The sequence below is a fragment of the Capricornis sumatraensis genome, chromosome 15, assembly GCF_032405125.1.
Source record: "Capricornis sumatraensis isolate serow.1 chromosome 15, serow.2, whole genome shotgun sequence".
Taxonomy (NCBI): domain Eukaryota; kingdom Metazoa; phylum Chordata; class Mammalia; order Artiodactyla; family Bovidae; genus Capricornis; species Capricornis sumatraensis.
Genome location: NC_091083.1, coordinates 58,318,134 through 58,345,938, shown reverse-complemented (window position 1 = coordinate 58,345,938; position 27,805 = coordinate 58,318,134). Strand labels below are relative to the sequence as shown.

At 54.0% G+C, this 27,805-nt stretch overlaps 1 protein-coding gene across 2 annotated transcripts in view; it reads left to right on the top strand.

Moving 5' to 3' along the window:
* The window catches only part of CDH4 (cadherin 4), a 480,957-nt gene that overhangs the window by 427,675 nt on the left and 25,477 nt on the right, over window positions 1–27,805 (top strand). For both annotated transcript variants that reach the window (XM_068987048.1, XM_068987049.1), the window contains one exon: window positions 20,341–20,513. In XM_068987048.1, coding sequence (XP_068843149.1) covers window positions 20,341–20,513 — 173 coding nt within the window. The remainder of the gene's footprint in view (window positions 1–20,340; window positions 20,514–27,805) is intronic.

Genomic DNA, 27,805 nt, shown 5'->3' with positions numbered 1-27,805 from the left:
CTGCAGGAGAGGCCGCGTAGCGCACGCAGGCGGGCAGGTTCACCAGCTCTGCACTCCCACTGTCAGGACATGTGGGCGCTGGGTGTGCATCCCTGTCCAGCAAAACCGGTCTTAAGGAAAGCACTCTTCTCCATCAAATCCTCTTTCCCTAGCTTTGAAATTGACCCCGTGCTCGGGAGTTCAGATTAATAATAATTATAAAAAATTATGTCTGTAATATAGATGTTTTCCATAAAGAAATGGAGTTTCATTTATTTCAAGTGCACCAGAAAGTGGAATCAAAATTAGAGTTTCCCAGGAAAAAGGTTCAACTGAGATGTGACGAGAAGAAACCCAAGAGGATTGTGACCTGGTGCTTACTGAGGCCTGGGGTAAAAGAGGCATCTCTGGCCCTGGGTGGGCAGGAAGCAGGAAGGCCGGGCTTTGGGCAACCTTGAACCTCCTAGGCAAGCACCGCTCCAGGCAACTCTTCAATGTGCTTCCTGATAGGGTCTCATTGGAAGAAATGTCGTTTTAAGATATCTTTTTACTTTGACATGATTGTAGACGCACGTGCAGTTGTAAGAAGTAATACAGAGACATCCCACAGACCCTTCCCCTGACTTCCCCCGGTGGTAACATCTCAAAGATGCAGGGTCACACCAGGGTGTAACATTGGTGCAAGCCCTGGCCCTCACTCAGACTTCAGCATGCGTGTGTATGTGAGTGTGTGTGTGTCCATGCAGTTTATCACACGTGCAGATTCGCATGACCCCCATGGTCAAGACAGCAACATTTAAGAAGGCTAACACCCATCTCCCTGCTCACCAATCCATCTGCCCACCATCCCTACCCTTGCAACAATTGACCTGCTCTCCATATCTGTGATTTTGTCATTTTAATACTTTCATATAATTGTGACCAAAGCAGTATGTTACCTTTGAGTGTGCTCTCAAGTTACTCAGTTGTGTCCGACTTTTGTGACCCCATGGACTATAGACTGCCAGGCCCCTCTGTCCGAGAGATTCTCCAGGCAAGAATACTGGAATGGGTTGCCATACCCTCCTCCAACGGATCTTCCTGCCCTGGGGATCAAACTCATGTCTCTTGTATCTCCTGCATTGGCAGGCGGATTCTTTCCCACTAGCACAACCAGTCCCTCCTAAAGGAAATCAGTCCTGAATATTCATTGGAAGGACTGATGCTGAAGCTGAAACTCCAATACTTTGGCCACCTGATGTGAAGAGCTGACTCATTTGAAAAGACCCTGATGCTGGGAAAGATTGAGGGCAGGAGGAGAAGGGGACGACAGAGGGTGAGATGGTTGGATGGTATCACCAACTCAGTGTACATGGGTTTGGGTGAACTCTGGGAGTTGGTGATGGACAGGGAGGCCTGGCGTGCTGCGGTTCATGGGGTCGCAAAGAGTCGGACACGACTGAGCGACTGAACTAAACTGAGCACCACCTGGGAAGCCCATGTTACCTTTGGGGGCTGGGTTTTTCCACTCAGTATAATTCTCTGGCAAATTGTGTGTCCTAAGCTCATTTCTTTTCATTGCTGAGAAGTCCACAGTGTGTATGCCCTGCCCTCATTCACCCTTTGAAGGGCATTCTTGTTGTCCCAGTTTGGGGCAGTAATGAAGCTGCCAAGAGCTTTCACTCACATGTGGACTTTCATGTGAATTTTCATTTCTCTGGGACAAATGCCTGAGGACTCAATCACTGGGTGGTTCGGCACCAGGTTTTTAGCTCTGCCAGGAAGTGCCACACACTTTTCTGGGGTGACCGTACTATCTCCTGTCCCACCATCTGAGTGGTCCGGCTTCTTCATGTCCTTACCAGCATTTGGTGGTGTCATCATGTCGTGTTAGCTGTTCTGATAGGTGCACAGTGGTACCTCACTGTGGTTTTTATTTCTCCTTCCCTGATGCTAACTATGGTGGAGATCCCTTCCTGTGCTTGCCATCTGCATCTTCTCCTTGCTGAGACATCTCTTCATGTCTTGTGTCCATCTTCTAATTGGTTGCTTTTTTAATCACTGAGTTTTGAGGATTCTTTATTTGAGATGCAAGCCCTTTGCCAGATGTGTGGTCTGCAGATAATTCCTCCTACTTTGGGACTCATGCTTTTCATGCTCTTCAGGGGGTCTTTTGGGAGCAAGAGTTTTTCATTTTGATGAAGTTCAATTTTTCACTCTCCTCTGATGGACTGGAGTTGGGTACTGAGAACTCTTCCCAAACCCTGGATCCTGAATATGTTCTAGGCTGCATTCTAAAGGTTTTAAGTTTCACATTTTATTTTTTGTCCTTGGTCCATTCCAAGTTAATTTCTTTTTTCTTAATGTTTCAAATTTCTTCATCTATTAACCAAGAAAGGTGCTTCCCCCACCCCCTCCATTATATTCACATTTCAGGGATGCTATAGACTGTTGAAATTCACTTTTGGACATTGACTTTTCTATCTGAGTTAATTTCTGTGTGATTTTTATAGAAGGCGTGAGACTTAGTCTGGTTCATTTTTTGCTTACGGATGCCCAGATGTTCCTGCGCTGTCTGTTGGAAAGGCTTCTCTATTTCACTGAGCTGCTTGTGTACCTTTCTCAAAAGTCAGGTGGCTTGTTTACGGGTTTGCTCTGTGTTTTCTGCTCCCATCCACTGATCTGCCAGCCCCTTGCTCCCTGGATGCGGGGAGCTCCACAGGAAACCTTGAGTGGAGCGGAGGTAAAGGCTGTTTCAGGCTCCAGCTACCCTTATCCTCACGGGGTGGGACTGTGCACTTGGCAGGTGCCATCGTGTGGCACTCAGCCACTCATCTTAGACTCCCGGTGGCCAGCTGTGGCCAGCATGTGGCATGGCGAGGCCTCGGCCGGCCACTCAGTCTCATCGTTAAATGGGGGTGATAGTACCACCGACCTTGGGGAATCAGCTGAAGGTGTCCACCTGAGGCAGCTGACACCTGTGCTATTGTTAATGGTGTGATTACTATTAATGGGTATTATTACTATTGTTAAATGTTCTTACTCAAAATATCAGTTCATTTTCACAACTCTGGTAGCAAGTTACATTGTCAGATGGAATCTCAGATTGAACCATTAAACTCGCTTAAAACCAGCTGTCTTCTACATTACGTTCCTGCATCCCTCAGGTCACCTGATGGCCAAGCTAGACCTCAGACGTTCTGAATTATCACAAACTCCCCATTGGCCACGGCTGAACGATGGCCGTTTTGCAGCCTGGGCTGGGCCAGCCGGAGCCAAGTTGAGGCCTGGTCCCAGAGCTGATGGGAGGATTGGGCCCAGGTGCTCCTCCAGGCCCTGCCCCCTTCAGGAGGATGTGCAGGAGAGGGACGGGGAGGCGCCCTCCTTGGTGAGGCCACAGCTGGGCCTTGGCCAGTGGGCCGCAGCAGAGGGCGTTCAGGAGAAGAAGCTGGAGGAACCCCTGTAAGCACCGGCTTCCAGCCGAGCAGGCTTCCCCATCGGGCCCTCTACTCACCCCTCCGACCTCAGTCCTGTTCCCAGAGTTGCATGGGGTTGGTTGGGGGGGTGGCACTGCAGAGCGGAGGCTGAGACCCTAGGAGGCCCTCGGCCAGGCCAACTGTTTTCTTCACCAGAAGCAAGCGCTCTCCTGCACCTCCGAGTGCCCCTCCCGGGTTCAGGCGCATCTTTAAATGGTCAAGTTCGGCTCCTTGGAACTTGCCCTCTTTAAGAAGCACAGATAAAAAAACTCTGGGCCCCATGACCTGCAGCTTCTGAGCCCAACCGCTTCCCAGGCTCCCGAACCTGCCCGGGGAGGCCCCGCGTCTCTGCTGGAGGCCTCGGGCTCCCCTGCAGTCGGTGCATCTGCCACTGATGCTCTGACTAGCGGCCACCATGGAAAAAGCACTGCCTGGGCCGCTGGGGGCTGGGCACCGTGTTAGGGCCTCCAGACAGGAAACCTGCTGAACCGTGTACAGCCCCGTGACAGGCACTGTGGGCAGGAGGGAACAGAGGCGAAGAGCAGGTAAGAAGACACACTGCGGGAGCACGCGCCGCCGAACCACACTCCCTGCCGGGCGCTGCCAGTCCACCCACATGGGATGTGGTTGTGGTGAAGGAACGTGTGGTGTTTACTGAAACGGCTCCAAACCAGGACAGGCGGTTCGTGCTCAAGAGATCCAAACCCTTCTTGCAGGGGTGGGGGTGAGGGTGTGGGGGGCGAGCGGGGGAGCGATGATTAGCTCCTGCACAAATCTCTGCTTGGCGGGGTCACGGGGTGGGGCGGGGTCGCAACTCTTAGGCGCCTGTAGGTCGGGCCACACGTGCTCAGAACTCATGGTCATCAAGTAGTTAATGTGCTCCACGGGGTGGTGGTCTCAGCCTTTGTTAAACCACCCAAGAGACCAGCATCAGATGCTGTTATCAGGGTATTTCAGAGTGGAGCTGGTGCAGAGGACATGCAGGCGGGGCTAGTGCGGGGCGGGGCTAGTGCGGGGGCGGGGCCAGCGCGGGGAAGTAGGGGCAGAGGTCCGGGAGTGTCCTGCTACGGTTCAGGTGGGGACAAGAGTTAAACCAGGTGATCTGGCTCGTGAGCTGCAGTTCTAACCATGGAGCTAAACTGCCTCCCCTCCCCAGCCTGGGTCAGGAATAACTATGGACGCAAGTCTCAGAAAACCCAGCTAAAACTAGTGGCGTTTTAGATGAGTGCATGAAGCCGGCAGGCTTCCCATCTCTGTGCCCTTTGCCTCCCTCTGATTTCTCACTACGATGTCACAATATGGCTGCTGTACCTCCAAGCGTCACACCCACTATCAGGAGAGAAGGGCAGTGTGGAGCGTGGGAACCATCCCCCTGGAAAAGCACACACAAAAGCTGTGTGTGAGGTGCCCCTTCTCCAGGGCGGGAAAGCGTGAGCGCCACCTACAGGAAGCCCATTGTCCAGTTGGGGAACCAAAAGACAGGTGTGCTAGGTAGGGGCCTACAGAGGGTATCTGATGCATGCGTGGGCAAAGGCCATTAGGATGGGAGGAGTCTTTCCTGCCCCAGGGCCTCTGCCCGGGCTGCGCGCGCAGCCTGGCCATTCTCCCCCTGACCGCTGGCACACTGGCTCCTCCTCGCTTCTCCAGAGCTGTCTTCCCCACCGCTCTCACCAGGAGCCCCTCCCTGCACACTCTGGTCCTATCACTACTGCATTTTCTTAGTTTGTTGTCATCACTGCTTCTCCCCTTTGCGGGGCAGAGACCCTGTCTGTTCCATCACCTCCTCCACCACCATGTGCCTGAGCAAGGGTGGGATTCAGTGACAGCTCAGCCTGAGTCACGGGCCAGCTCGGGGGTGGGGACCGCACCTCCGTGCCCAGGCCCCCACCCTCCCTGGAGGGTGCACATCAGTTCTGTGAAGGCCTCCTGGAGGGTCCACACCTGTGCAGAGGGAGGCGGCCAGGCCTGCGGTGTACCCCAGCGGCCAGCGGTGTACCCCAGCGGCCAGCGGTGTCTGATGCTATGTGGCTCAACCCCTGGTCAGGTTTATCCTGCTGACCCTCCAGTCTCACACTTCCTGCCACCCTGCCCAGCCCCCACTTTTCAGGAAATAAGCTCACAGGGCTCAGGACAGACCTCACAGCTCCAACCTCATAGCCTGGACCCCCCTCTCCCCTCTGCGCCAGCTGGGGGTCCATGTCCTTACAATACCATTTCCCTGTGGAAATCAGAGTTGCCATGTGCTCTCCTGCCTGGAGGCAGCCAGACAGGTCTCATGGCGTCTCTCGAGCCTCCCAAGAAAAGATGCCTCCTTATCAATTATTTTTACTAAAAAAAAAAAAAGCTCTAGTTGGAATCTCTGCTTTTCCTAACCCCTTGTAACTGGATGAGGACCTATATTATAAATTTTGAAATTAATGTCACTTTAAAATATTAAATAGCAGAGAAATCTACATGCTGCAAATGAAGTCAAAGAAACCTTCATCTATATAACGCAAAGTTTTTGCTTAAATAGATTATTCTATTAGTCGGCCCTGTTTATTTATTTATTTTATTTCTGTGCCGGTGGAGGTCCCCCTGAGACTAATGCCACGGACTATTGCACAGATGGCACCGGATACTTGAAAGTCATCCGAATATTAAGAATTTAAATCTTTAGCCTCAGTGATTTGAGCAGAAAGCCAATTATGGGGCTGAATTAGTTTTCAAATTAAACTGCGATTTAAGGCTTGTGAAATTAATCCTTTAAGGCGCATGGCAGCGTTTGTACATGAACTCCTCGCTAGAGCCCAACCTCTGTCTTCTCCCCCTTTTCCTGTTGGCCTGATTAATAAAGAGATGTCCAGCATCTCAGGCAGCAGACAGCATGCCCTCTTAGATGAAAATGCAGAGCGATGTTCAGTTTCATTTGTTAAGATGAAGTCAGGCCTTTCTGCTGGGGAGGCAGGGAGACCCAAGGAGAAAGCCACAGAAGGTGATTCCCTCCTGGATCTCACAGCCCAGCTGGTGGGGAGAGGCTTAACTCCCAGGTTACGACAGAGGCTGCTGCAGTAGGCAGGCCCAGCAGAGCGCACAGCTGGGTACCACGGTCAAACTGCTCCCTCCCATGGGTGGCCCAGGCTGCCTCAGCAGGTGTACCATGACGTTGGGGCTACTGGGTGCTTATGGCTGCCCATGGACCAGACCTGCCCCACTGGAGAAGGGTCAGGCTTAGCTGGGGACTTGATGGCCAGGTCACGCCTTCCCAGACACTGGAGGCCAGCCCTGCTCACAACCCAAGGTGCGATGTAGCCGCTGAACACTTGCTGGAGGGTTTAGGAAGGGGCACCCTCGAGTGTAAGGAGAGTGAGTCACGGGACACGGGCCAGGGGCAGAGGTAGGGTGCTGCCCAGGTCAAGGCCTGGCCCCCAAGTCAGGAACCATCTCTGAGTGCCTACTGGGGGTGGCGCTGGGGGCTAGGACGAGTGCCCAGACCACAAGCAGAGGCCGTCTCCCCCAGGCAGCTCTCCAGGTTTCAGAAAGGAGCTCCTTCCACCTCTGACTCCCCCTTCTTCTAGGAAGGAAGCGAAAATAACCCTGAGCCCTAGATCAGTTCCAGGGCCCCTGAACACTTATATTTCATCTGGGTTTGTTGCCATGGCAACCCTGCCCTTGGCCTTTGGGCTCAGAGCACTTGGGCACGCCTGGGTCACCTGACCACAGAGCAGTGGCCGTGGATCCGCCAGATTTTCAGAATCTGTTTTGAAGGAAACCAAATTGTGATTAAGGCTGAAAAAAAGTCCCATCAGTTTTCCTTTTCAAAAATAACATTTTACCTTCTGATCATCAAGTAATAATCTTTGGAGGAAACTTGGGAGATATAGAGAAAATCGCAAAGAAAAAAACGCCTTCTCCCATCTTGCCTGCCACGCAGATTGCCGTGAGCATGTCTGTCAAAGATCCCTCTGGTCTCCTCTCTGCATGAACACATTGTTATATTAAAGAACACAGTTTAGAAACTAGATTGTTCTCAATTTTGCTGTATATCATGAACACTTCAAGTGTCGAAATATTCTGGCTTTAAATGATTTCCATTGTGGGAATGTACCAGTTTATTCAGCCAGTTGTCAGACTTTCAGCATCAATTATTTTTTTTTAATTTATTTATTTTTGGCTCTGCTGGGTCTTCACCACTTTGCATGGGCTTTCTCTAGTTGCAGCAAGCAGGGGCTACTCACCATCGTGGTGTGCGGGTTTCTCATTGCGGTGGATTCTCTTGTTGCAGAGCACGGGCTCTAGGGCATGCGGGCTCAGTAGTTGCAGCTGGTGGGCTCTAGAACAGCAGCCTTCAGCAACGGGCTTAGTTGCTTGGCAGCATGTGGAATCTTCCCAGCCAGGGATAGAATCCTTGTCCCCTGCATTGGCAGGCAGACTCTTTACCATTGAGCCACCAGGGAAGTTCTCAATTACTTATTAATTGTGCTCCTTGTTTGTGTAAGAAACGCCGCGGGAAGAAGGAACCACCCCTATGGACCGTTGAACAGGGCCTTTTATTGGGCGGTCGCTCTCGGGCAGAATTCCCAGGGGCGGGTAAGCAGGGAAGCGAGGGGGGGTCTGCAAAGCAAAGGGAGTCTGTGAGGTGTGAGAGGCGGGGAAGGGGTTTTATAGCCAGGGCCAGGGCTCCCATATAAGGAAGAAGACGCGGGCTCAGCGGTGATTGGTGTTCAAGGGCTCCGTGTCCGTTCCTGATTGGACGGCGAGGGCTTCGTGTCGGCTCCTGATTGGTCGGCTTGGTTGCCGGCCCGTCTCCGGGGTGTGTCTGCAGTGCCCTCTGCCGGGGCATGTCCCGACATGCCCGGGCATGCCTCAGCATGCCTGACCTTTCCCTGACCTTTCATCCTGACCTCGCCCTGACCTTTCATCCTGGCCTTGCTCTGACCTTTCATCCCGGCCTTTTTGATATAGGACAAGGGGCGCCGACTCTCTCTGGCTACTTCCTGCTAAACGGGGGCGACGAGGGGTAGGGTACGGCCGGGATGGGGTAGGGTACGGTCGGGATGACAGGGGGCGTCTGCCATTAATCTTGCCACGGAGTACTTGTTGGAAGCCCTTGGTACTGTTGTCGCAGCACCATCAGCTGGACCGTGTTGAGCCATTGTTTGACGAGGGCCCGAAAGTCAGGAGCAGTAGGAGAATGATGATCGGTCCCACTAGGGAAGATAGCAAAGCTGTCAGCCAAGGGGAGCTCTGGAAGCTCTGGAACCAGGATTCGAACCAGCCCTGCTGGGCCTCTCTCTCTCTCGCCTTTTGCCTTCCTTCCTGGCAGTTTCTGCCTTCGTCTCTCTCTCTTTTCCTTCGATTCTGTCTCTCTTTTCTGCTTCTCTGCCTTGCTTTCTCCTTTCTCTTCTGTCACACTCTCTAATTCCTTTCTGTCTCTCTTTCCTCTCTTTCAGTTTCAGTCTTTTTCTTCCTTCCTTTTCTCACTCTCTCCGCCACTCTATCTCTCTCTCCTACTTTCTTTTGCCTTCTCTCCTTTTCGCTCTTCAACTCTTCTCTTTCCTTTCTCTGACTTTCTGTTGCTTTCTCTGACTTTCTCCTCTTTCCTTCTCTGGTTCCATTTCCCTTGGTTCTTTCCTTCCCTCTCTTCCTTCCTTTCTCTGCGTCTCCTCCTCTCTGTCCTGTTCCTTCTGTCCTCTCCCTCTGGTGCTCTCCCTAAGGTGTTCCTCCCTCTCCTCTTAATGAAAGATTTGGATGGTGGTGTCTCAGTCACTCGGGAATCGGCGACAGAGGGGTTCGGGTAATGGTCAGTTTGGTCGGCCCTGTGAGGGTGGAGCGGTAGGAGTGATGAGGAGGAGGGGTCGGGCCCAGGGCCACCCCTGTCTCCGGGAGACCTGGGGGAGCTCGTTTGAGGCAGGTCAGGTGGTACCAGGGCTCGTGTCCCAGGAGTTTGGCTGCTGTAGGAGTGGTGAGGATTACAGTATGGGGTCCCGTCCAGCGAGGCTGTAGTGGGCGGGACTCAGGGTTTTCAGTAGTACCCGATCTCCTGGGGCCAGAGGCTGGGTGGGCCCTGCGTCGTCTGTCGGTTGTGGCAGGACCCGATCTGCGTGTTCCCTCAGCAAGGATCGTAGGAGGGAGAAGAGGGGGAGCTATCCCGTGAGTGGGGGAGCCTCTCCATCTGGGAGGTGAGTCAGGAGATAGGGCCTGCCGTAGAGCAGTTCAAAAGGGGTCAAACCTGTTTTGGAGTGTGGTGTGGTGCGAATGCGAGTAAGTGCCAGAGGAAGGAGGTCGACCCAAGACAGCCGCAATTCTGAGGCTAGCTTGGTCAGATGCGTCTTGATGATGCCGTTCACCCGCTCTACCTTTCCTGACGATTGGGGCCAATAGGGGATGTGGAGATGCCAGCCGATACCTAGGGCCGCAGCTACCTGCTGAGAGATCTGCAAGATGAATGCCGGCCCATTGTCAGACTGGAGAGAGTTTGGCAACCCAAACCTGGGGATGAGATGGGCTGTCAAGACCTCCGCCACTGCCGCTGCCATCTCCCGGGCTGTGGGGAAGGCCTCGACCCATCCTGAAAAGGTGTTCACCAAGACCACCAGATAGCGGTAGGCTCGATGTCTGGGCATGTGGGTGAAGTCTATCTGCCAATCCTGTCCGGGCATATGTCCCCTCAACTGGTGAGTCTCCTGTGGGGGTCAGAGTCCTCCTTGAGGAGAGGTGGAGGCACATGTTAGGCAGGATCGGTGGACAGCATATATGGTCTGTCTGAGATGTGGGGGAGAAAAGACAGGGCTGAGAAAGGAAAAGAGAGCTCTTGGTCCGATGTGGAGGGTATTGTGAATTTGGGATATTATGGTCTTAGCCTGGCGCTCAGGAAGCACTGGTTTATTATGGAGCAGTATCCATCCCGACGGGTGCCTCTGAGCCCCTTCTTGCGCCAGCAAGGCTCTGGCTTCCTTGCTCGAATAATCTGGGTGGAGGGTGGATCTCAAAGTCAGCAGGGGCTCGGGGGCTTGTTGTAAGGTAATTTGTCAAGCCACTTGATCTGCCATGTTGTTACCCAGAGCGACAATGTCATGAGTATTTTGGTGTCCCTTGCAATGTATGATAGCAACCTCTTTGGGCAGGGATAAGGCATCCAATAGTCGAGTAATGTGGGGGGCATTACAGATGGGAGATCCTTTAGTGGTCAGGAAGCCCCATTCTTTCCAGATTGCCGCGTGAGAATGGGCAATCAAGAAGGCATATTTGGAGTCTGTGTAAACATTGGCCCTTTTTCCTTCTGCTAGGTGTAAGGCTCTAGTCAGGGCTGTTAATTCAGCCTTCTGAGAAGTCGTCCCGGGTGGCAAGGGCTGAGCCTCCAGGACTTCCCGGGTGGTTACCACAGCATAAGCCGTCCTTCGGTTTCCATTGGGGTCTCGCTTTGAGCTCCCATTGACGAACAAAGTTAGCTCTGGATTTGGTAGAGGTTTGGAGAACAGGTTGTGGGGTGGTTGCATAAGGGACTCAAGGACCTCCGAGCATGAGTGGGTTGGGGGTTCTGAGGAGAGAGGGAGTGAGGGTAGCGAGGAAAGCGGGTTTAATTGTGGGGAGCGGCCCACGGAAACCTGAGGATTGTCCAGAAATACCAGGTGAAATTGTTGGAGCCTGGACTCGCTGAGTTCAGAAAGAAATCTAGAGGCTAAAAGGTCACCAAGACGGTGAGGCGAGAAGATGGTCAGGGGTTGGTCATGAATCAGCTTTTTTGCATCGGCGTACAACGTTGTCGCTGCCGCTAGTGCCCGCAGGCAGGGGAACCATCCCCTGGCTGTGGGGTTAAGTTGTTTGGATATGTAAGCAATAGGCAGCAATTCGGGGCCAATCCGTTGCACCAAGGCTCCAAAGGCTATCCCTCCCTTTTCATCAGAGTATAGATGGTGCGGATAGTTGGGATTTGGGAGAAAGAGAGGAGGTGCAGCCAATAGAGTTGAGCGTAAAGTGTGGAAGGCCTGAATCACTTCGGTGGGGGAAGACAGCGGCCCTGTGGGAGTCTCTTTGGCTGCCGCATATAGAGGTTTGGCCAGGGTAGCATAATTTGGGACCCAGTGTCGGAAGAATCCCGTCAGTCCTAAGAAGGACAATATCTGGTTTCCGTCGGCCGGAGGGCAAATGGACCGGAGGAGGCTACACCGGTCGGCTGTCAGGGCTTTAGTGGTCGGAGTGATTCGGAGACCCAGATAGACAACAGAAGTCTGAATCAGTTGGGCTTTGGATTGTGAGGCTCTGTAACCCTGGGAACCAAGGAAATTGAGGAGGGTTGCAGTATGTTGTCGGGAGGTCTCTTCTGAGGGGCTACAAAGGAGCAAGTCGTCTACGTACTGGAGGAGGGTGCTAGGGCAGAGCAAGCACCTAGCCAGGTCCCGGGACAGAGCTTGCCCGAAGTGGTGGGGACTGTCTCTGAACCCCTGAGGGAGTACAGTCCATGTGAGTTGTGTGGTCAGCTGGGTGTTGGGGTCAGTCCAGGTGAACACAAAGAGAAATTGGCAGTCGGGGTGGAGTGGGATGGTAAAAGAGGCATCCTTGAGGTCAATAATGGTGAAATGAGAAGTCTGAGGAGGTATGGAAGAACGAAGGGTGTAGGGGTTAGGGACAAGTGGATGGGCAGGGATTACCGCCGCGTTGATCAGGCGGAGATCCTGCACTAGCCGGTAGTCTCCTGAAGCCTTCCGAACAGGGAGGATAGGCGTGTTACAGGGGGAGGTCGTGGGGATCAGGAGACCCTTTCCCATGAGACAGTCGATGATGGGCTTTAGCCCCCTGAGGTTGCGAGTAGATAAAGGAAACTGGGACCGGGCTGGGAAACAGGTGGGGTCCCTTAGCCAGATGAGGACTGGAGGGTGGTGTTGAGCCACCACCGGGACTCGGGTGTCCCAGACCTCAGGATTAACAGAAGAGGTTGGAGGGTCAACCAGTAGCATTAGGAAGGCTCCTGACGTGGGAGCTGATCCTGGAGCTAACTGAAGAGTGGCCTTCAGCTTAGCAAGTATGTCTCTTCCCAAGAGAGGAGTAGGGCAGGAGGGAATGACCAGAAAGGAGTGGGTAAATAGACAGGAATCTAACTGACAGGATAGTGGTTGGGTTTGGAGCGGACACGAGGGTTGGCCGTCAATGCCCATAACCGAAACCTGGGAAGGACGTAGAGTGCCTCCGAAAGAGGGAAGGACCGAATAGGTAGCCCCCGTATCAACCAAAAAATTGATGGACTTACCCGCTACCTGGAGCATTACCCTGGGCTCGGCTTGGGTTATTGGGGTCCCCGAGTCTGGGCGGCGTCAGTCACCGTCGAAGTTCAGCAGCTCCAAAGCCGAAGGAGGGCAGGAGGTCTCCCTGGGGCGCTCTGGTCCCCGGCCCCTAGAGGTTGAGGCCCGAAAGGCCTGGGGACAGTCACTAGCCCAGTGTCCTCGTCGTTTGCACAACAGGCACGGCTTGGAAGGAGGTCGCGGATTGGGGCACATCCTGGCCCAGTGCCCTTCTTGGCCACACTTGAAGCAGGCCCCCAGAGGGGGGTTTTGGGGCCCCGAGCCCACCGCCGGCCACAGGGCCGCTACCAAGGCCTGGGTTTGCTGGTTTAGGAGGCTTGCCTGAAATTTAGCCTTTTGCTTGAGCCTTGCCTTTCGGCTGGCCTCAGCAGTTTCCTCGCGGGCATGGTAGACCTTAAAAACCATTTTTACCAGGTCTCGGATAGGGGTCTGAGGGCCGTCCTCAGCCTCAGCCAACTTTTTTCAGATATCGGGGGCAGACTGGGAGATAAAACGATTGGCCAAGGTGGCCACCCCGATGGGGGACTCAGGTGACAGCCTGGTGTATTGGACGAGGGCCTCGGTCAGCCGATTAAGGAACATGGCTGGGTTTTCGTCGGGCCCCTGGGTCACCTCATCTAGTTTGAGGAGGTTTACAACCTTATGAGAGGACGTTTCCATCCCATCGAGGATACACTCGATCATATAGCGTACTCGCGGCTGGCCACCACCCCTCTCCTGGTAGTTCCAGTCAGGGTCAGTGTCGGGAACCGCCTGAGCCCCTGGGGGGCGCTCAGGGGAGGGGTTGGCATAGTGCCGGTGGTCGGCCTGAGCCTTGGCTGCCGTCCAGATAGCCTGCCTCTCCTCGGGGGGTGGTGGTAGACCCCAGGATGACATATATGTCCTGCCATGTCAAGGCGTAGGAGTGGGTCAGACCAGTAAACTGCTTAATGTACTGAATGGGGTTGGAGGAGAAGAACCCAGTTTGGCCTCAATCTGTGCTAAGTCTTGGAGAGAGAAGGGGACATGGACTTGGGCCAGACCCTCAGCTCCGGCTACTTGTCGGAGAGGGAATAGCGTGGCTGGGGGAGGGGGAGGGGAGGCTCCCGGAGGGTTGCTGTGGGAGCGAGTGTGGGAGCTAACCGGAGAAGGGGAGGGAGTGACGGGGGGAAGAGGAGGATACAAGATAGGGTTAAGGGCCGGAGGATCCAGGGCCGGCGGTGGAGTCTCGGGGGCTGGAGCGGCCGGAGTGGAGGGGGTGGCCGCCGTGGGAGAGGTATAGGGAGGAGGGGCCACCAGATCTTCCGGGGGAACAGAGAAAGCAGAGGACTCAGAGACGGGAGGAGCTGGTTTGGCCCGGGAGGGTGGAATAGGGGGAGCCATGGTAAGCAGGATTTGGCGGGGAGTGCACGTGGTGCACAGGGTGGGGCGAGAGCGCAATGCCCAAAAGGCCTGAACATAGGGGGCCTCAGACCATTTTCCCGTTCTCCGGCAGTAGTTATCTAAATCACGGAGGACGTCAAAGTCAAATGTCCCTGTGGCTGGCCATTGTGAGCCATTATCTAGGGGATACTGAGGCCAGGCTTGTGAACACAGAAAAGTGAGCTGCTTGGGGCAGATATATCCCTTTAGTTTTAGGGTCCACAGGTTAGCCAGCAGGCACTCTAAGGGGGTGGAATATTGGGGATCGGGTTTGGAGGCCGTCGATCCCATGGCGATCACCAAACGGAGACTAACCCTTGCTGCCCGAATGTCTTCGGGTGCCAAGGGAAGCCGGGGGTCCGCACAGCCGTTCGGAATGTCTTCCTCCCGTACTGGGGGACCGAGGAAGGCCGAAGCCGGAGGCCGAAGCCGGAGGTCTACACAGCCGTTCGGGACGTCTCCTTCACGAGCTGGTGACCGGGAGGACCCAGTAAGTGGCCACTGGTTACTGGATCCTAGGAAGTGGTCGCCAGGGAGAGCGGGCTCCAAAGCCGAAGGGACTTACCCCGTATCCTGCTGTCCGGGGGGTTGGTCAGCCGCCTGGGTCCGGGTGGCTACTGCGGCAGTGGAGCTCGAGGGGGCCTCTACGGCAAGTGCCAGAAGCCCTCACCTCGAGCCCCACGTTGGGCGCCAGATGTAAGAAACGCCGCAGGAAGAAGGAACCACCCCTATGGACCGTTGAACAGGGCCTTTTATTGGGCGGTCGCTCTCAGGCAGAACTCCCAGGGGCGGGTAAGCAGGGAAGCAAGGGGGGGTCTGCGAACCAAAGGGAGTCTCCGGGGTAAAGGGAGTCTGTGGAGTCTGCGAGGTGTGAGAGGTGGGAAAGGGGTTTTATAGCCCAGGCCAGGGCTCCCATATAAGGAAGAAAACGCAGGCTCGGCGGTGATTGGTGTTCAAGGGCTCCGTGTCGGTTCCTGATTGGACGGTGAGGGCTTCGTGTCGGCTCCTGATTGGTTGGCTTGGTTGCCGGCCCGTCTCTGGGGTGTGTCTGCAGTGCCCTCTGCCGGGGCATGTCCCGACATGCCCGGGCATGCCTCAGCACGCCTGACCTTTCCCTGACCTTTTGTCCTGACCTCGCCCTGACCTTTCATCCTGGCCTTGCCCTGACCTTTCAGTTTGCACTGCTAGGTGTGAGCTTCACAGGTCAGGGACATTTTTCTCCTTTTATTTGAGACTATTGTTGATGCACACGCACTTGTGCAACAGAACACACACAGAACCCACATCCACCTTCCCTGACAGTAATGTGGAAATAAAGACTGGCCGATGGGAACCAGCAGAGGCTATGTGTTCAGAGCACCGGGTGGCGGGGCTGGGGGGGGAGGTGGGGGGGGGGTGTCACCAGCCACCATCACAGGCAGACTAGAAGGCATGGAGAGGGCCTTGGGCATGCCCCAGTGGGGGCTGGGGGACTGGCAGTAGGGGCCTAGTGTGGGGCATCCTATCTTTTCTGGCAGATTTGGGTTTTGTTTTTATTTGGCTGCATGGGACCTTAATTGAGGCACACGGGCTTTAGAGCACGGGCTCAGTACTTGCGGCACACGAGCTTAGTTGCCCTGCAGCATGTGGGATCTTGGCTCCTGTGTTCCCTGCATTCCAAGGCAGATTCTCAACCACTGGACCACCAGCGAAGTTCCTGGCTGATTTGTTTTTAATCTGCCTCTGATGACTCAGTTATCAGAGTCTCCCCTGGTCTGGTCCTGGTCAGTTCTTTTGCTGTTTTCAGACAGGTTTTGTCTTCCTGTGTGCCTCATTCATCATGGGCAGAGGCCTGCATGTGAACAGTTGCCGTGGTGACTTGAGGCTGTGTGAGACGGTACCTGTCTCTGTGGAGGATGTGCTTTTGCTCCTGCCGGGGACACTGGTAACCGAAGTCACCTTAACTAGAGCCGTGCTCCTGCGAGGCCATCTCTTTCCCATTCACCCTCACCCCTGGAAGTGCACTGCCCTTCCAGATTAGCCCAAAGACTCAAGCATTTTCCAGGTGTTCACCCCCACACACCCACGGCAAGCCCTAAGCTCAGTATTTTCACCCCATTCCCATCACTCTGTTGAAAGATCCATATAGCTCTTCGGCTGTCAGATTTGGAATCAGCAAACATCTCGAAGGGAAAGATGGCCCCGGGCCTGGGCTCCCCTTTCCAGCCAGCCCCCTCCAAGTCTGTGCCTCCGGTGTCTCTCTGCCCTGAATGAGATGCTCTTATTGCATGTGAGGTCCAGCTTCTCTCATTTTCCTCGGAAGACTGGTTTAAAATAAACATTGTCCACCATTTGCTAAAAACAGGACTTCCTGGATTTATTTTAAATACTGAATGTCTCTGGGGAAATTCTACTGATAATTAAATTCATTAAAACTGGGTTTGCACACAATTCTTTGAGAATAGCCATTGCATGAAGCTAGGTGGGTGCGTTTGATGGACTTTCTTCCTATGGCTTTCAAAACACAGAAGTTCTGTATGTTTCCCCTAGAAGACACTCGATAAAGATGTGTGGAATGAAGGAATAAACATCCTAGTGGGTGTGCAACATCTTGGTCTGACTGTAGCCAATTCCCTCTGAAATCCAGCGAATGAGTTCATGTCGTCCCTGCCACCCTCGCCACCCCCCTACACACACTTCCGGCTGCCTGCAGCCTGCTCTCTGCATGTCTTTTGTTTTGTTTAATGATATATGTTTTTAAGATTGATCTATTTACTTTTTAAATTTTTTGACCGTGGTGGGTCTTCGGAGCTGCATGTCAGCTTTCTCTGGTTGTGGCGAGCGGGGGCTACTCATCATTGTGGTGCCCAGGCTTCTAAGGCGGTGGCTTCTCTTGTTGCCAAGCACAGGCTCTAGGCACACAGGCTTCAGCAGTTGGAATGTGTGGGCTCAGTAGTTGTGGCTCTCAGGCTTAGTTGCCCTCCATCACGTGGGATCTTCCTGGACCAGGGATTGAACTGATGTCCCCAGCCCTGCATTGCAAGGTGGATTCCTAGCCACTGGACCACTAGGGAAGCCCCCTGTGTGTCTTTAAGACATACATTCGACCCACTCTCCTGATGAAAACATCTCCCTGTGATCTTAGAACAAAGTCCAAAATCCTTGCCATGAGCCCAGCCTACCTCCAGCCCCATCACATGCCCCCACCTCTCTTTTCCTCAAACACCCAGAGCTCTTCTCTGCCCCAAGGCCTTTGTCTCCCCTACAGTCCTGCCCCCCTTCTCCACCCGACTGCCCTCATCTCTCAGGCCTGCCCTGCTTCCTCTGTAGTCCCCTCCCATCTAGTTACTCTACATGTTCACACAAGCATTCTTACCCCCTCCAAAGCCCTCACCCCAGCTCCAAGGATCTGTCTCCTGTGCGTTCTGCCCATCTTCACCGGCCTGTTAGGGGTGGGACCACAGCCATATGGTTGTTCCCTGCACACTGAGCACAGAGCCTGGAGTCTGCACACAGCAAGTGCTCACTCAGTAACTGAGGGGCAAGTGAAGTGAAAGTCACTCAGTCATGTCCAACCCTTTGTGACCCCTTGGGCTATAACCTGCCAGGCTCTCTGTCCATGGAATTCTCCAGGCAAGAGTACTGGAGTTGGGTAGCTGTTTTCTTCTCCAAGGGATCTTCCCAACCCAGGGAATGAACCAGGGTCTCCTGCCCTGCAGACAGATTCTTTATGAGCTAAGCCACCAGGAAATTGAGGGCTAAGCATCCCCATACACTGGAATATTATTCAGCCTTAAAGAGGAATGAACCCTGAAATCATTAGCCTCAGAGAAAGACACCAGATGCAAAGGCCACATGGTATATGATTTCATTGATAAGCCATGCTCAGAAGAGGCCAATCCATAGAAACAGAAAGTGGACGCGTGTTTCTGGGGGCTGGGAAGGAGGATGTGGGGAAACTCTTAATGGGCACAGATTTCTCGGGGGGATGACGGAACGCTCTGGAACTATACTTTCTGCTGACGATGGCACAACAACTGAAGATGCCAGAACACACAGACTTGAGCACTTTAAAAGGGTGAATTTTCTGATGCGTGGATTACATGTTGATTAAAAAAAACTATAAATCTGAGGATTCTATGAGTGGGCAGCAGGGGCTGCAGGCCTAGAGCGCCTTTCCTCCCACAGCGTCGAGCCCCACCCAGCGAGGATGTCCTGTCTTACAGTCATGAAAAGACGGGTCCTGAGCCCATTAGTCTCTGGTTGGAGGATAAGGATAGAAAAACCTGAGCCCTGTAAAACAGATTTCCGCCTTCCTCTTGCTGTTTGCCTTCTTTTCTGTTTCCATGAAATGCATCTGCCTTGAGAAACTTTTATTCAGTTAAAGTCGACAGCAAAGCTGACTCTGTGTCAGGCCCTCCCTGCACGGAGGGTAGGAGAGGCTGGACAGGCACGCAAGAAGACCTGCCGGGCACACACCTCGTGCAGTGAGAGACTCCAGGAGCTTCCAGGAGAGACCCCTGCCTCGACCATGGAAGTGTCTACACCACTGTCCACCCAGCTCCTCGTGCAGCACCAGCCCAGAGCAAATGCCTAGCATGTGTCTGATGAATAAAGCCCCCTGCCCATTACCACCCTGGATCCCAACAGGCCTGGAGGCCCCCAGCCCCAAGCCAAGTTCAGCCTCAGCATAAGCCAGCACCTTCAAGAAGGACCCAGTGGAGGATGGTGCCCACACTCCCTCACCCCTGTGGGCCCTCGACAGCACACTGTTCCAACCTGGGAACAAGGAGCTGAACCAAGAACATGCAGATGAGGACAAAGGCAGCGTACCCCAGGCCCCAGGGGCAGGTGCAGGGCTGGAGCCCATGCCAGTCAGAACTCCAGGTTGCAAGCAACAAAGGTAGTATAGTGTTAGTTCAGTCGTGTCTGACCCTTTGTGACCCCATGGACTGTAGCCCACCAGGCTCCTCTGTCCATGGGATTCTCCAGGCAGGAATACTGGAGTGGGTTGCCATTCCCTTCTCCTGACCTCTCCCTTCCCTTCCCTTTTTCCTGACCTGGGGATCAAACCTGGGTCTCCTGCATTGCAGGCAGATTCTTTACCATCTGAGCCCCCAGGGAAGCCTAAAATAGCATGAGACAAGGAGGGGAATATGTTCTAATATTGGTTCAGGTGTACAAAGCATCCGTAAGGGACCTTCCCCTCAGTCTTGCTGTGAACCTAAAACTGCTTAATAAAGAAAAGTCTTCATTTTTTTCTGTATACAGATAAGAGCTTCAGGTGCAGCTTGACCCAGGGGCTGCCCAGTGAGAGGTGGTCACTTGAGCCTGGCATGGCTTTGTTTCCTCTGAGATGGCCCTGTCCTTCAGTTTCTATCTCTGTTGCCAAAAAGTGACCACAGCCTCCAACCTCACACGCTGGCCCAGCCAAGTCCAGGGGCAGGGATGGCACACTGAATTCCTAGGAACCCCAAAAAGCATATCCCCTTGCTCCCAAGCTCTGACTGGTCAGCCCACGGCTGACCTGATCACTGTGGCCAGGGGTGGAGGGTATGCTGATCTAGCCAGGGCCTCCCAGTGGGGAAGGGTAGACACCAACAGGAACGCCACACCCCGCTCTCAGGAGGCAGGGAACTCTCCCAGGGTGTCCTCTGTAGACCTCGACCTGGCGCCTGGTGGGGAACGGGTGCTGAGCTGGGGGAGGGTGTAGGTACTCACCACCTCTGGGCTTGCACACCCCGAATTTACTCCACCTGCCTCTGCATCAGTGTGCAGAGCATCCCCTCTGCGGGGTCTCTTCTCACTTAGCATCGTCCAGTGCCTATTAGGCACCTTCAGGACACACCCCTGTTTCTTTACTATGTGCTGAGCCCCTCCATGCCGGCTAGAGCCTTGGGCTGTGTGGCTCAGGAGGGAATGTGCTGGGTTTTGAGACAGAATTGTGGGCTGCGCTGACCCTGGGTGGCTCCCTCTCCTGATGAAGTCAGAGCAGCAACCTCAGAGCAGACTTGAGCCTGGGAGGAAGGCCCCACCCCCATGGTTCTGCAGGGGGTTATGGGGGTGGGGGGAGGGACAGACACATTCCCCAGGACCTGGCAGCAGTCCAGCCCACAGGTGAAGAGTGACATGCACCACATCCAGCCTCCAGGAAGATATGACTGCGGGAGACATCCGCTGGGGTGCGTGCGAGGGGCAGCGGCGGATGTGGCAGGCGAGTCCCACACGAGCTGCCATCTCTGTTGCAGGCACCTACGTGATGACAGTCACAGCCAACGACGCGGATGATGCCACCACAGCCAACGGGATGGTGCGCTACCGGATCGTGACCCAGACCCCGCAGAGCCCCTCCCAGAACATGTTCACCATCAACAGTGAGACCGGCGACATCGTGACAGTGGCTGCTGGCCTGGACCGAGAGGTGAGGTGGGCGCCCTGGGGCTGGGGCACGACCTCCCCACTGCAGTCTGTGTGGGAGAGGATGACCCAGAGAGCTCACTGCGGGCCTGCGTGGAATGGTGATGTTTGCTGCTGTTGCCACCAGAGGAATGGAGGAGGGGGGGGTCATGTGTTCATGCAGTGGATGACATGTTTATGGTGTGGATCGTGTGTTTATATGATGTAGGTCACATTTATATAAAGTGCATCATGTTTATATGATTGGATCACATGCTTATATGAAGTTCAGTTCAGTCGCTCAGTCGTGTCCGACTCTTTGCGACCCCATGAATCGCAGCACGCCAGGCCTCCCTGTCCATCACCATCTCCCGGAGTTCACTCAGACTCGCGTCCATCGAGTCCGTGATGCCATCCAAATATCTCATCCTCTGTCGTCCCCTTCTCCTCCTGCCCCCAATCCCTCCCAGCATCAGAGTCTTTTCAAATGAGTCACCTCTTCGCATGAGGTGGCCAAAGTACTGGAGTTTCAGCTTTAGCATCATTCCTTCCAAAGAACACCCAGGGTTGATCTCCTTTAGAATGGACTGGTGGATCTCCTTGCAGTCCAAGGGCCTCTCAAGAGTCTTCTCCAACGTGTGTGTCTTATGTGGATCGTGTGTAGACATGAGGTGGATCACGTTGATATGGAGTGGACTGTGTGTATAGTCAGTGGGTCACACGTATAAGCAGTCGGTTTCGCATATAGTGGGCTGCATGTGAATATGCAGATCACGTTATGTGCAGTGGGTCGTGTGTCTATATGCAATAGATCACGTGGGGGGGGTGAGTCGCACATGCATATAGAGTAGACCCTGTGTATATGCAGTGGGCTGCATGTATGGGCAGTGGACTGTGTCCACAAGCTGCTGTGAATGGATGAGGTAGAGCTGACTATGAAGAAGTCGGAGGCTTCCCAGAAGAGATGGCCTTGCTCTGAGCCTTGGAGGTTGATAAAATCAGTTATATTTCCTCCCCTTTGGGACGAAAGACCCACTTTTTCTGAACACTGCACACCACCTGTTTAACTGGTTCTGAGCAATCAAAAATTTTCACTGAGCACCAACTTTGTGCTGGAAACCACCGAGGGTGCCAGAGAGTAGTGGGCAGTGACTGCTTGTGTGGGGCTGACCTCGCAGGAGGGAGGAGTGGGTGAGGGGGGACAATCCCCGCCAGATAAATGAGGCCAGGTGGTGGCGTGGCTTATAAGGGAATGGCATCATGTGCCGTCCACAAAGGACTGGGGCGGGGGTGTCCACGGAGGCCCCGTCCTGGTCTCGGGAAGGGTGCATATGAGTGTCCCAGGGCTGTCCTGACAAAGAAAGTGTGTCCTCTCACAGTGCTGGAGACCATGAGTCCAAGATCCTGGCAACTTTGGGCTCCAGCCCGGCAGAGCAGAGAGTCCCACCCACCTCCCCCGGGGCACAGACCCACTCCCCCGCCCAGCACAGCCTCGCGGGCCTCCACCACCTCTAAAGAGCCCCTGCTCATTGCTAGATGAGCCTGGACTTCAGGTGAAGGAAGCAGAGAGGCGAGAGCAGGTGATACCAGCCCTTGGCCCCGATCGCCCAGCCTGCTGAGCCATCACCTGCCCTGTTTGAGATAATGAGCAGCCCGCTGCAGTCCTGCTGGGAGCCTGGCTGCAGTTTCAGGCTTGGAGGAGAGAAGAGGTGTTTCTGGGGCCTCTGTCCCAAGGAGAGAGGGCAGCACCCAGGGGACCTTCTGCAGAGCAGGGAGACCCCAGCTGGGAAAGCTCGGGGAAGCTGCTGGTTCCAAAGGCACGGAGCAGCTCTGAACACCATGCCCCTGCTTTCCCCTGCGAGCGGCCTGTGGGCTGTCCCTGGTTTGCCTTTACCTACGAATAACCAGGCAAGTGTGTAATGGGACAGACGGAGGACGGGTGGTCAGCCAGAAGCAGGAGGAGGTGTGGGCATGCCTGCTACTCGTGCAAGCGTGTGCTGAGCTCATGTGTGGCAGAGCCTGTTCCAGACAGTGGGGAGCCCCGGGGGCCTCAGCACGGACCAAGCACTGCGTGCATCGTCACAGCTTAGTCCTTGAAACTGCTCTGGGGAGACTCCTGGAGCAGCGTCTCTTTCCAGATGAGAAAGGCGAGGCTGCAGGGCTCTTAGCTGCCCAGGGCCATGGGGTCTCAGAGCTCAGCCCCCATACCACAAACTGTCCATTGTTGTCTGAAGTTCACTTTTAACTGAGCAGGCTCTGTTTTTGTTTGCTCTGGCAACCGACCCTGAAGCAGCTGCCCACTCTGGGCCCAGGTGGGGGCAGGAGTACCTCTTGGAGAATTCAGTGTGCGTACCTCCTCCTGCATGCCCCCTCCTTGGGATCCGCAGCACCTGGCTAGCTGTCCGGCACGTGATGGACCAGCTGGTGTTCTGGGACCAGCCTGGCTTCGAGTTCTCAGAGACCCAACCACATGGGAAGAAACAGCCTGGGCGGTGCCCGGCCCCATGTCCTCTGGCCTCTGATCAGCTCAGTCCCACCCCTGAGGCCGGCCTCTCCTTTGGGACCGCTCCTGGGTCAGTCATAGGCACCTCACTGGCTGCCCCCCCCAAAATCTCCTCCCCCTAGCTCCCCCCAGAACAGGTAGTTGCTGAATCTTAAGCGGGTCAAGTGAAATAATTAAGCACAAGCTGTCTGCACTAATTAGTGCATCCACGGACCAGCACTGCGATTATCCTGAGACAGCTGCTGGCCACTCCTCCCGCCGCTTTCCCCACTGTGGGGCGAGCCCTCAGGTGTGCGGGGGCAGCCTGGGAGGGCCCAGCCCAGGAAAGGGCAGCCCCGCAGACAGAGGGAGGGGGAGGGTGGACCCGGACAAGGGCAGAAGGACAGCACCCGAGGCCCGCCGCCCCTGAGCTCCTCGGCCCCGGTATCCCACGGCCTGGCCCCACCACCACCACGCAGGCTCTGTCTCCACCCCTCCCCTCTCCTGCCACTGGGCTCGCTGGCCTCTTCCATCTGGTTCTTCCCATGTTCTCACCAGATGTCACCTCCTTAGGGAAGCCCCCCAGACTCCTCTTCTCTCACTGAACCTGCAGTTCCTACAGAGCTGTGTGGGGCAGATACTCTGTGGACTTTTCTTCTTTGCTGGGGGTCCCCTCCTGTGGGCCTGCATGACCCATGTCATATGCATGCACCTCTCTCCCAGCACCCCTGTACCCCACCATCAGGGCAGTGTCCCCACAAGAAGACGTGACCCAGCTCCAGTGAGGGAGAGACAGGGAGAGACTTGATGAGGGGCCGAGAGAAGGCTCCATCCCCAGGGCCCAGGTCATGTGAGGCCAGGATAAGGACACAGTGTGGCTGGACGGGTGAGCTGGAGGCTTGGTGGCCCAGAGGAAGGGCCCACAGCCAGCCTGTCTGGGGCCACAGAGGCACCTGGGACCAGTGGGAGCTGGGGGAACGAGGATGGTGGCCTGGGGCTTGGAGCCACACAGGGAGTGGGTCAGAGAATGCACACAGGGTTGGGGGGCTTGCTCTGAGCCTCCCCCAGGGAGATGGTCATTCACGCGGGTGGTGGGGAGAGGGAGGGAGCAAGGTGGTTCACTGGGCACCTACTGTGTACCATGCACTCCCGATACAACTGCACTAAGACAAGCCCCTGGGGCAGCCAGTGCCCGGTTGCTGGGGCCGCCATCCACTACACTGTCCGCTTTCTGTCCCGAGCTGCCCTCTGTGGGTGGGATGCTCTGGCTGGCAGTGGCCGGTGTGTCTCCACTTAGAAACAGACCTTGCAGGGCCTCGGCTGCACGTGTGTGGAGGGCGCACCCACACTGGGTGGGAACTCAGCCTGCCACGCCCTGCCCATGTGGTTTCCCAACACGACCTGTGGCTTAAACGCACAAAGGACCACAGGCAGGGCCTTTCTGCTCTCTTTGAAGGATGCTGACCATCCCCAACCCCACTCCTGTGGACAGAGGTTTCTCCTTGGTGGGGAAACACTGCAGATACTTCTTTCAGAACTGGCTTCCTGTTTGCAGAGTAAGTCGTCTTTAGAAAGGAGGAAAATCCACAAACGTAATTGCCACTGTGTCTAATTAGGCAGAGCTATGTAAATTGAGCATTTCTACATGATTAAAATGTCAGGAGAGCCGGGGTGACACAGGAGCGGCTGAGTGTCTCTCGCAGCCCCATCATCAGAGGGGCCCCTCTCGCTAATCCTGCTCATCTGCCTCCCTCCTAATTAGAATATTTATGGCCTGATAAGCCAGGCAGGTGGTGCTCTGGAGGGAGGGTAGTCACTGGGCTATGTGATCTGCCCATCCAGCTCCATCCTTGAACTGCTGACCATGGGTGGCTCACCATCTTGAAACTTCTTTCTCCCAAAGGTGGGCCAAATTCACCATATTATGGTTCATATACTTTTCAAGCGTCTCCACCCTATATGGCCATCAGATGAGATTTCACAGAGTGATAAAGATGGCTTATCCCCGGGCCAATGATGATAGTGACCTCCACTAACTTTACGAATTCACTCATGGGACTCAGCTCAAGTGGAAAACATTCTTAGTGACAAGACCAGCATCCCCCCCTTACTCACAAGAAGCATCATGACAGGCCACATGGGAAATTCCAAAAATTTGTTTTCCTGGAAAATGAGCTCCCTGTAAGACTATAGCAGGCATCAGGGGGAGTGGGGTCAGCGGTGGTCTTGGACCAGGCAGTTTGGTGTGTGTCATTTAGTCACTAAGTTGTGTCTGACTCTTTGTGACCCCATGGACTGCAGCGTGCCAGGCTTCCCTGTCCACTAATCCGAGTTTGCTCAAGCTCATGTTCATTAAGTCAGTGATGCCATCCAACCATCTCATCCTCTGTTGCCCTCTTCTCCTCCTGCCCTCAATCTTTTCCAGCATCAAGGTCTTTTCCAATGAGTCAGCTCTTCACATCAGGTGACCAAAGTATTGGAGCTTCAGCATCAGTCCTTCCAATGAATATTCAGGGTTGATTTCCTTTAGGACTGACTGCTTGGATCTCCTTGCTGTCCGAGGGACTCGCAAGAGTCTTCTCCAGCACCACAGTTCAAAGCATCAGTTCTTCGGTGTTCAGCCTCCTTTATGGTTCAGCTCACATCTATACATAACTACTGAAAAATCCATAGATTTGACCATACAGACCTTTGTCGGCAAAGGAGTGTCTCTGCTTTTTAATATGCTGTCTAGGTTGGTCATAGCTTTCCTTCCAAGGAGCAAACGTTTTTTAATTTCATGGCTGCAGTCACCATCCGCAGTGATTTTGGAGCCCAAGAAAATAAATCTGTCACTGCTTCTACTTTTTCCCCTTCTATTTGCCATGAAGTGATGGAACTGGATGCCATAATCTTAGATCTAATCCCTTGAATCTATTTATCACCTCCACTGTATAATCATAAGGGATTTGATTTAGGTCACATCTGAATGGCCTAGTGGTTTTCCCTGTGTGTGTTAGTCACGCAGTCATGTCCAACTCTGTGACCCCGTGGACTGTGGCCCACCAGGCTCCTGAGCCACAGTCAACTCCAGGTCTTGTTTTTGCTGACTATATAGAAGTTCTCCATCTTCACCTGCAAATAATATAATCAATCTGATTTCAGTATTGACCATTTGGTGATGTCCATGTGTAGAGTCACCTCTTTTGTTGGAAAAGGGTATTTGCTATGACCAGTGTGTTCTCTTGGCAAAACTCTATTAACCTTTGCCCTGCTTCATTTTTTACTCCGAGGCCAAACTTGCCTGTTACTCCAGGTATCTCTTGACTTCCTACTTTTGCATTCCAGTCCCCTGTGATGAAAGGATATCTTTTTTGGTGTTAGTTCTAGAAGGTCTTGTAGGTCTTCATAGAACTGGTCAACTTCAGCTTCTTTGGCATTAGTGGTTGGGGCATAGCCTTGGATTGCTGTGATGATGAATGGTTTGCCTTAGAAGCGAACAGAGATCATTCTCTCATTTTTGAGACTGCACCCAAATACCGCATTTTGGACTCTTTTGTTGACTATGCTGCTAAGTCACTTCAGTCATGTCCAACTCTGTGCAACCCCATGGACGGCAGCCCACCAGGCTACCTCATCCCTGGGATTCTCCAGGCAAGAACACTGGAGTGGGTTGCCATTTCCTTCTCCAATGCATCAAAGTGAAAAGTGAAAGTGAAGTCGCTCAGTCGTGTCCGACCCTCAGTGACCCCATGGACTGCAGCCTTCCAGGCTCCTCCGTCCATGGGATTTTCCAGGCAAGAGTACTGGAGTGGGGTGCCATCGCCTTCTCCATTGTTGACTATGAGGGCTACTCTATTTCTTCCAAGGGATTCTTGCCCACAGTAGTAGATATAATGGTCATCTGAGTTAAATTCACCCATTCATGTCTATTTTAGTCCACTGATTCCTAAGAGGTCAGTCTTCACTCTTACCATTTCCTGCTTGGCCACCTCAATTTACCTTGATTCATGGACGTAACATTTCAGGTTCCTATGCAATATTGTTCTTTACAGCATTGGACGTGATTTTCACCACCAGACACATCCACAGCTGAGCATTGTTTCTGCTTTAGCCCAGCCACTTCATTCTTTCCGGAGCTATTAGTAATTGCCCTTCACTCTTCCCCGGTAGCATATTGGACACCTACCAGCCTGGGGGGCTTATCTTCCAATGTCGTGTCTTTTTGCCTTTTCATATGTTCATGGGGTTCTTAAGGCAAGAATACTGGAGTGGGTTGCCATTTCCCCCTCCAGTGGATCATGCTTTGTCAGAACTCTCCACTATGATCCATCCGTCTTGTGTAGCCCTGCACCGTTGAGTTACCATAGCTTCATTCAGTTACACAAGTCCCTTTATCATGACAAGGCTGGGATCAATATATCCCACTGGCAATCCTTGAATCATTTTTGCCAAACACTATTTTTAAGACACCGTGGCTCTGTGGTCTCAGAGAAAAAAAAATTGCCCATTGAATCCACTGACCCCCTCACATTGGGTCCTCACCCCTGAAGTCATTGCACCCCCAAAAAAACAGAGGGAAGAAGAATAGCGATCCTAGGAGGGCCTCAGGGCTCCAGCTTGCCTCCGAGACTGGCCTCACCCGTGCCGTCCAAGAGTCTGCTGAGTCACAGGATGGTCCTGCAGACGTGGGGGTCTGGCAGCAAGCAGGGCAACCCCTCCAGAACCCACGGCCCGTGCATTCGTCTTCACGGGGACCCTCAATACCACACTCCTGGCCACACTGAGTCCAGCTGGTTTCCAGGGTTTTCCAGATGTCACCTCCCTCCACTTAATGTTGTCACAGTGGGAAATCA